General features: G+C 37.7%; 1 protein-coding gene across 2 annotated transcripts in view; it reads right to left on the reverse strand.

Annotated features, from left to right (window-relative positions):
• Nucleotides 1–5450: 5450 nt before the first annotated feature.
• PDS5A (PDS5, regulator of cohesion maintenance, homolog A (S. cerevisiae)) overlaps nucleotides 5451–10059 on the reverse strand; it is a 49498-nt gene continuing 44889 nt past the window's right edge. Inside the window, exons 28-30 of one of the 2 annotated variants that reach the window (XM_010135352.1) lie at nucleotides 9208–9353; nucleotides 7994–8090; nucleotides 5451–5807 (exon numbers count right to left, since the gene is read on the reverse strand). In XM_010135352.1, the coding sequence (XP_010133654.1) occupies nucleotides 5451–5807; nucleotides 7994–8090; nucleotides 9208–9353 (600 nt within the window). Of the gene's footprint in view, nucleotides 5808–7993; nucleotides 8100–9207; nucleotides 9354–10059 lie in introns of both variants that reach the window. The other variant, XM_010135351.1, reaches the window with a different exon arrangement.

A 10059-nucleotide genomic window follows, 5' to 3' on the forward strand; every position in this document is an offset into this window, starting at 1 on the left:
CCTACACAAACCTGTTCCTGCACCGAGATACAATTCCGTGGGCTGAGACCAGCCACTCTGTGACGAATGCTCGGTCACCAGCTGTGCACACCTGCAGCCTGGCCGGCAAGACAGCTTCACAGTCCAGCTTCGTCCGTTTGGGCTATCTCCTTGAGCACCGATCTGGGACTTGATTTCCGTGCCCTAAATCAAGTTATTACTATTACTGCTGATAAATGTAACAGCAGCACACAGGCAGGCAGATGAGGAGCCACATGGAGGAGTTCCTGAAGAAGCAAATTTCCTGCGTATTGCAAATGTTTGGGTTTTGGATCTTCAGAGAAGACAGTTCAGCTGTGACAGCCCCATCAGCTGTGAAACTCAAGAGCCAGTCTGACACTGAACTTGGTCCAACAACATGTGCTCAGTATCTGAAGTGGCTGGAAGTACTTTTTAGGATAAGGATTTGTAATTTATCAGTTCTAAAATTTAAAGGCTTGTCGGCACGCACAGAAAAGATCTGTAACGCGTATCAATTTTCCTGTTTAAGATTGCTCTAGAAAATATAATTATTTTGTCTGAAACGACTATTCAGATTTAATTTTGTTGAGTAGTAGAGGTTTTATTTAGTACATTACCAAGAGTGTTCTCAGAACAGCCTTCCTGTTAGGAACGCTCTGCAATCCAGGCACTGGAGGACACAAACAGAAATAAATGTGTGTCTGCTAAGAAACAAAGCTGCACTTTTATGAAGATGGGAACTTAAAGGTGATGAGAACTTATCTCTAATCATGTAACTGAACGTGAAAGCTCAGCACCTCCAGATCCTACACTGGCTAAAAGCCATAAAAATGGGGTTTTATTTGGCTTCCTTTTATTCTTTATCGCACATTAACAAGTGAAGAAACTCAGCATCGGTTTTCACATTTCAATGAGAGAATTCTCATTCTTATGTAAAATACCTAAAACCTCTTATATGGCCAAGTACAACCCCCCACCTCTTTCTCTGGAATAATTTGCCTTCAGTTCTGCAGCTTTATACTAATTACTCTTTAAACAGATTTTACTACTTGCTATCAGGGTCGAGACTGCTGTAACACCCCTGGCCTTAGGGGATACTGTTCTTACAGAGCAGGCAACTCTGACAGTCCCATGGGTGCTCTTCGGACTTTGGTGAGGGAATAGTGGGGGGCAGGTAGAAGAATTCTGTATGTAGCCTTGTCGGGGGCAAGTTCTGGGAAGAAACCAGTGTGCCACCAGTAGACCTTTCCTATAGTGTGTACGCTGCCAATTACACCCAGCATCACTTGCTGCATCAATGTACTGATTTTCTTTTGACCATGCTGATAATCAACACACAGAAGTAACTCAAATGTCCCCTTAAAAACACTCAGAAGAAAGAAACTCTTCATAATTCTGTTTGTAGAAAGACAACTAAAACCCCTGCTCTGAGCATGGCACGGAACCTCCAAACCCCTTCTAACCGAAATTATCTTATGATGATTCCTTGAATAACTTGACATTTGAACTGATTTAAAAGTGACCAGAACTCCCCTATTATCCACTTCACAAAAATCAAAGCTTTTAGAAACAACTCCGAATATCTGCAATATTTGTCAGGTCCAGATTTCCAGTCATTGCTAGAGGCACACCACTAGGTACCAGAGCTCAGTGCTAAAAGAGAGCTTATTTTAGGATTTCTTTTTCAGGTAGCACCTAACAAAAACATTTTAGAATTGGTTTAAACCAAAATACTGTAACTTTTGCATGAGAGAAGTATCTGACCAGAGCACTAAAAACCCTCCTGCATTTATCATCAGTAAATCCATCTTGTGAAATTATTTCAGTTTTAGGAATCAAAACCCTGATGGATGTGTAATTACATGCTTTTAAAATCTCCTAGTCTCACTCTGTCAAAAGCACTTCAAATCCTTCAAGTCAAAGTATCACAGATTGCTTTAGGACAAGAGTTCCATATACTGCTTCCTGAAGAGAGTCTGATTTTCTCTGTTGCAGAGGAAAAATAATTGCACCCCCAGTTAAACTCTTGGTAAAAGAGACCTGGTCATTGTTCAAGAGCACATATCTGCGCCCAACCCATTTTACGGGAGCAAGTAATCCCTAACTAATGTCAGCAGTGTCCAGCTCTTCCACAGTGAGTCACGGGACTTCAAGACAATTTGCAGAAGAGAACGAGGCAGCTGAGGCACCAGGAAACAACGCGAACTGTTCACTGTCGCTCTGCAGACCAACCCCTTCTTCCCAGACAACTTTACAAAATAAAGCACTGTAACTTCACTTTGAAGTCCTGTCTCTTAAACAACCTGTCTGCATTACAACTTCTTTGCTCAGTACCGTGTTTCTGTGAATATCCAAGACCAGGCACAGATATAGGAAGTAGTTTTCTGTGAAGAAAAAAAAATTAAAAAAAAAAAAAGACCGCCACGTGACACCTAGAAGCGTTTATTTTATGCAACAAACTTAAATATGATCATGTGTACATAAAAGTGTACACTGTATCTATGCTGAACAATGCCAGGAAACATAATATTGATGCAACAATCTTCTAAAATAAACATTAAAAAATGAGCCTGGACAGGAAGACAAAATGCAAAACAGACTTACTTCCAATCAGCACAATGCTTAAAATTGAGAGCAATCCTAAACATTTCCAACTTTCCTTACAAAGCTGCCAAAGTCCAACTATTTTTAAAAATTGATTTTTTTTTTTTCTTTACATCAATAATAAAAATCTGGTGACAAACATTATAAAATCAAATGCTGGACTGTCTTTACTCCTTTAGAAATTTAGAATATTCCAACAGAACCGCAGGAGTAAAAACACTTAAAAGTGATATATGTTTTTATAAAACAAACATCAATATGTACATTTATTGCAAATTATATTAAACTAAAATGGAGGGGAAAATTAAAAAATGAAATGTCTACTTGCGAATTAATAATAATTTTAAGTGATTACTTTCCCACTCTGATAAAAATCAGAAAGCAACATTTATAAAATTGCCACCACATGACTTTTCATAGCAGGGAACTGAAATCTGTACATCTTATTTTTGCAGAAAAGTAGGCAGGCAGAAAGAATTATACATAAAACAGTCTCCAAAAGTAAAGCAAAAAAATTTTGTGTGATTTTTTTTTTTTCCTCTAGTCTTGTTTAGAATCCATTCAGTAGACTTCTACTTTTGTGAAACATGGGAATACCTGGCTCTAGGACCATGAATTTTCAATGTCAGTGTAAGGACCTCCTCTGACCGTCTTTTAAAAAAAATGCAGCATGAAAATTAATGGTGTAAATACACTTTTAAACTCCAGAATGCAGGAACTGGAACCAAGTGTTAAGCAATTTGCTTAATTATTGACTTTTCATAAAAAAAGTCTCTGGGGAAATAAGTACAGATGCTTTTAGCCTCTTTCTCAAGAGTTTCTGCTTTACATTTCCATTGAGAAGGATTAATTTCATGTGAAAGGGAAGCATAGTTTTCCTTCTGGTTTCAGAGCTGAAAGCTGTGTGTTTTGAAGTAATTTCGGTTCCTGTACAGGAAATTTCTGAATCCTAGTTTTTGCAGAAGCTTGGAGCATGCCTTTATTTGGCCTTCATTTCCTCCCTTTTTGAGCAAGCTTTCTTTTTACCTTTTTGGAGGGAGAAAAGGAAATAAAAGTTAATTGTAAGGACGTGGAAATTACTAACAATTCTGAATCAAAATCCCACCTATCTCATTCACATTTCAGCTTTTATACTCTTTATACTGTAATTCTTCCAACTCCATCTTGTATCTTCTCAATGATTTACAAAATTAATTGAATATATCTGAACTTTCTTACTGTATAGCACAACTCCCTGACAAACCTGGAAATACACAAGTTGACTATGTTATTTCATAACTGAGTAATGTTTTTCCAGCATAAATAGAAATACATTTATCTGTAGCTGTCACTGGAATCAGAGAAGAGAATGGTAACTTGTTCTAATTAATTGGTTTATAAAACCAGTCTGTCTTATTTAAGAACAAGCACTACTTCACACATTTTTCAAATATTTACAGTAACTTGTACATGTCTACTAAAAAGCAGAAAATCCTGATCAGACACAGCTATTTTTACATACATTTTTTCAGAAGACAGACAAACGTCTTTGATTCCTTACTGTAGAAGCTACAAACACAGAAGTGTCCTATATAAGATGCCTGCTACACCTTAAGGAAGCCTCCCTCTGCTATCTCTGTATCCTCAGCATCTTCCTGGCTGCTCCCACAGGCCTTAAAAAGATCCATTGCATTTTGGGAATATTCTGGACTTGAGTCTATCTCCAACAGTGAATCCCCATCACTTCCAAGCACCTGGCTTCTGAAAAACGTTAACAATGGTTTGGTATTTTTCCCAAGAAACACTGAGGTATTACATATTTTAAAGCAGCTATCTCATACAAGTTGCTTACTAAAGGCAATGGTCAGTGCAATTTGTTATGAAAACTTGACAGAAATTTGATGTATAAAAGCAGCATTGCAAAGCAGTACACAAATATCACTCCCTTGTAAGACCGAACAATTTACTGGTGTATGAACCTTGCTGTGAGAGGAAAAGGTAATTCTTTCTGATAGAGGTTCTCTGTGATACATTCAATTTACAAAATCTCTTGAAAGAAACCGTTCCAATTAGATTAGTTTGTGTATTTCTTCCAGCACACTGGTTTGCTGACCTTATCCTCTCTACAACTTTGGACACTTTTGCGTTAAAATTAGTATTGTATCACATTCAGCTAAACACGTCTCACTTTATGCGCGTTTGTGGTTTGCTTATATTGGACACATTTAAACACTAAAGTATAGAAAAATAAATTGTCATCCAAGAGCTGCTTTGTTAGTTTACACTGTTCCAAATTCCGCTTTTGGTTTACTTAAAATATATATTAAAATATTGTTAATATTAAACAAGCACGATCCCAAAACATCAGAAAAAAATTACAGTCCGAATTACAATTTGTTCCATTCATTAAAGATGGTCAGTTTTCCAGCCTTTGTTATCAATGAACTGAGGCAGAGGAGAGCACGTGAATTCCTGTGTGCCCGGCATTAATGAAGGCACTGAAGCAACCTCGAGTCTTGGTTCTTTTACAAGGCAATGCTAGTAAGGGGAATCGGGATCCAACAATACAACAGCCAAAAAAAATTTTTTTTTTTTTTTTTTTTTTTTTTTTTTTTTTTTTTTTACGAAAACAGGTTAGAATATCCTGTTCTGACCAAACAATTACATTTCTCCAATTTCAGTTGCCCTGGTGCATACTCTGAAAAACAGAACACGACACAATGTATGTTGGACCACGGGGTTTATAAATCATTGTGGTTTAACTGCACCATCTGAGTATGCTAAATCTGTTATAACTGTAAATTCAGGGTCTGCCGTGAGACAGGAAAGGCCCATCCCACCCACAGTATTTTACTATTTATTTATTTTTACCTTTGTAGATCAATTTGTCTCTGTGCTGCTGCTGGCTTTTTTGCTGCGTCTTGCTGTTTTGGTGCTTTGGCATTACCTGCCTCTAAACCCCCTGGACTTTCTTGACTGACTGCTGCCCTTTTCCTTCCCCTGACAGGTGGTTTATTTGTTTCCTCATTTTTTGCAGTGGTACCCTGAGGTTCAGGTTTGGTTGGACGCCCTCTCCTGGTTTTTGCTGCGAGTGATGGTCCTGTTTCATCCACATTTTTCTCTTCTGGTTTTTGATGGATGTTCTCAGTTCCAGATGCTGTTGCTGTTCTTTTTTTCCCACGTTCAGTGCTGTTTCCTTGTGTAGCCTGATCAGAATTGATCTCCTAGAAAATGGAAATAATTAATGTGAAGGAAAAAAACATTCCCAAAGACAAACTCAAATTGTTATCTCCTTCCAATAGAAACATGAGTTTATAAAACAGTAAGTGTTCTTACAGCAACACATCATGTCGTCTTTGCATCTAGTAAAAAGTTTTACTGAGCAGGATTTCGGACATTAACCTTGCAAAAGTATTTTCTATGCTGTTTGTAATGTTAATATCTGCACCCACTGTATCGTTTAGTTGTTTGAATGGTGAAATTACAGGAAGACTAATGATCTCATCTCAGCTCCTCACATGACGGTTCTGCTGGACAAGCTCCCTTTATTGCCTCTTTGCCAACTGAGAGGAGAGAACTGAGGAACAAAAGAAACCCTTTCAGTTTTGGGCCCCTCATTTCAAGAAGGACATTGAGGTGCTGGAGCAAGTTCAGAGAAAGGCAACAAGGCTGGTGAAGGGCCTGGAGAACATGTCCTATGAGTCATGGCGAGGGACCTGGGGTAGTTTAGCCTGGAGAAAAGGAGACTCAGGGGAGATCTTATCTGCCTGAAAGGAGGTTGTAGAGGGGTGGGGGTCAGTCTGTTCTCCCAAGTAACAAGCGATAGGATGAGACGAAATGGCCTCAAGTTGTGCCAGGGGAGGTTTAGGCTGGGTATTAGGAAAAAATTCTTTACATAAAGGGCTGTCAAGCATTGGAACAGGCTGCCCAGGGAAGTGGTTATCCCTGGCGGTATTTGAAGCACCTGTAGATGTGGTGCCAAGGGACATGGCTTAGTGGTGACCTGGAGGTGCCAGGTTGGACTCAATGATGTTAAAGGTCTCTTCCAACCAAAATGATTCTGTGAATCTCTACATTATTACAAAAATCTATTCTGATTTTACAATCACAGAATCATCTAGGTTGGAAGTGACCTCTGGAAATCATCTGGTCAAACCTTTTGGTGAAAGCAGGGCCTCAGGGGTTCTCCAAGGCCTTTGACAAGCCAAGCTGTGAACAGTGACATTCTACCACTTTTCTGGGCGACCTATTACAGTGTTTAATTTTCCTCACAATGTAGATTTTTTTTTTTTAACTTGCTTTCAGATGGAATTTCCCCTGAAGCAATGTCTATCTGTAGCCTTTTGTCTTGTCACTATGCAGCCTTGAGAAGAGAATACTTCCATCTTCTCCATAAATCCCTTTTAGATATTGAAAGACTGATCAGGTCTTCCCACCCCCCAAGGCCTCTGTTCACTAGGTTGCCAGAAATCCAACACTTCCAACCTTTCTTCACCTGACAGCTTCTCCAAGCCTTTATCATCTTGGTGGCACTCTGCAAAATTCTCTCCAGCTTTTCAGTATCTGTGTTGAACCAGGGAGGACACAGTATTCCAGGTGTGGCCTAATAAAGGCCAAATAGGGTGGAATAACCACATCCCTCAACCTGCTGGCTATACTCTTGCTGATGCAGCCCAGGACCCACCCTGCCCTCACTGCTGCCAAGGCACACTGCAGACTCATACTCTGCTGGTTGTCCACTGGGGTGATCCTCCAGCTCCTTCTCAGCCAACCTACAGCCCAGCCAAGTGGATCCCAGCTTGTTTTACTGTTGCTTGAATTTAATCTATCCCAGATCCAGGACTTCACATTTACCTTTGTTAAACTTCATGCAATTGTGTAAGTTAAAAAATCATTATGGTTTGGGCATGATCATCTCTCTCTAATGGAAGGCGGGGAGGAGAGTATTAAAAATACTCAAACTTTAAGTAGTATTTTAGTTGTGACACAATTCAAAAGTTAGACGTTCATTTCATGCAAAAGGTTCTCTTAAAATTTTCCTGGCAATATCTTCAGTTAAAGCTACACCTGTCAACCTTGATGCTGAACCACAGCCTTACTGTTACGTATACCAGAAAACAAAGAATAAAGCTGGGAATCTTCTGGAATTTTAGAAAAAGAACAAAGTCCCTTCCCATTTGCCTGTGCTATTTCTGAGCACATGAGCTCTATTAATTACTCTGGATAAAAATAAAAAGTACTTTTGAAAATAAGGGGTCTTCTCTTGGGATAGAAAAGTGACATAACTACATGAAATTAAATAGGACGTTATCAGTTCCTCAGAGACTACCTGCAGTGATGTGTACTGAATAAACCCCCAATGCCAAGCTCATTATAAGATACATACAGTCCATAAAATACCCAGACCTACCTTGTTTTTCACAGGTTCTGTCTTTGCTGGTGTGACTGAAATAATCCGCACAGGATTTTCATCATTTTCACTGACCCCAGTTTCTGATATATCTGAACTTTGTTCCCTGGTAGCATAATTGAAGATAAAATAAAACCAAAATATGAAGATGAAGAAAGCTGTCTGCAGTTATTTAAAAGCCCAATACTCTACATGAGGCCATCCTTTTCCAAATAGAAAAAGCTGGTATTGGCAAAGGTAGTGAAGAAAAATAAAGACCAGCAACACTCAAACTTCCAGTTAACTTACACAAACATACAATACTTTTAAAAACAAAATAACAGTAATTAATAAAATCAAGACTATTACAGCATATATCAGGCACACTTAGAGAACAAATTCTGAACTGAGTTATACTTTGCTTTGCCTTATGAAATGTAGCGAATAGAGCTGGCTTTCTCTACTTCCTTTAACCCTTTCTCTTAGCCAGTTAATCAATTTCAGAACAAATTAAACAATCTTAAAATGTGAAAGTGTAAATGGTTTCTCCAGATTTATGAAAAATATAAAAACTCTGGATCCACATAAAAATAACACTTACTAGAAGAAAGATTGAATATTAGAATTATATGTTGCATCTTTCAACTGAGATACTGGTCCTCTTCAGCAAGGTCTTTTTAATTGTTCTTAATCTTAAATTGGTCAGAATATTTCAATCTACATCAAAAATATTTCTTGTTACCAATCAGGCTCAATACTAATTTATACATCAAAAATGTATGAGTTGCAAAATCTGTTTAGTATTAATTATGGCTGGTCTATTCAATTAATGTATTTTCTGATGTAAAAACATTATGAATATCAACCACCAAAATTTCAGACAGTATAGTGTCTCTTCTGTTGAATTATGTATAATTACAAGCAGGCCACACTGAAACACTGTACTGGGTTTTTGTCAACTGAAAAAAAAAAAAAAAAAAAAAAAAAAAAAAAAAAAAAAAAAAAAAAAAAAAAAAAAAAAAAAAAAAAAAAAAACCAAAAAAACCAACCCAAACCCCAAAACAAAACAAAAAGCAAAGATTTTACTCATAGAGGACTACTATATTTTTTAAAACTGGACAAAACAAAGACTCTTCAAACACATAGACACTAAATCATCTCCTGTCCTAAAACATTCAAGCATACTGGAAAACATTAAGTAAAGAGCTAATGGAAGAAATTTCAAACTCCTGTACCTTGATCTGTTTCCTGCAGAAGAGCTCAGCTCAGAGTTTACACTGATATTGCTTCCAGTCTCTGATCCTGTAGTTCTAATATACGGTCTCCTTCCAGTTGCAGATAATGGTTTGTTTACTGTACCTAATACACCAGTTGGTTTTGGCTAAAAAAAAATGTTTACATTTTAAAAAATGGGAACTACAGATACAGATTTGATTTTTAAAATATTTTCTTGAGTATGCTCAAATACTGTTTCTGGATTAAAAGACTTGAACGCGATGCTATAAGATCAGTGCTACAAACCTCATCTTTACTTATAAACAACTCTCTATCCTACATTTATTTCTTATATTTAACAGCACTTCATCAGCTGGCCTTGCTCTCTCATGCTTTGAAGGGATAGCAGCTGGAGAAGCCTCAACAAAAGCCAGGATGTTAGGTAATAGGCTTTCCACAATGTAACGCAGAATTAGGTTCACCAGAACAGTCAGAAATGTGTTCACTTCTACTATACAGAAAGCTAGTGCAAAAATATTTAATGCCATCTGTCTACTCTGGGGTTCTTGGAAATGGTGATTTTAGATCTTGCTATAGGTGGTGTCTGTTGACTGATTTGGGCAGGCTATGTAGGCATCAGGAAGTTTATTATTTTGTCTCTGGAAAGGAGTCAGGGAAGTTTTCATAACTGGCATGTTACATTCTTCATGTAATTTTGAATTTCCTCAGAGGCTAATTTATTTTATTAAGGCATTCCCACAACAAAAACTAATTCCCATGTCTGGAAGTTATGAGGGAGCAAGCAGGAGAAAGATACCACAGATGCTGGAAAACACTTGGCTAGCAAAAAAAAAAAAAAAAAAAAAAAACAA

Source organism: Buceros rhinoceros, unplaced genomic scaffold (genome assembly GCF_000710305.1).
Source record: "Buceros rhinoceros silvestris isolate BGI_N320 unplaced genomic scaffold, ASM71030v1 scaffold2454, whole genome shotgun sequence".
Taxonomy (NCBI): domain Eukaryota; kingdom Metazoa; phylum Chordata; class Aves; order Bucerotiformes; family Bucerotidae; genus Buceros; species Buceros rhinoceros.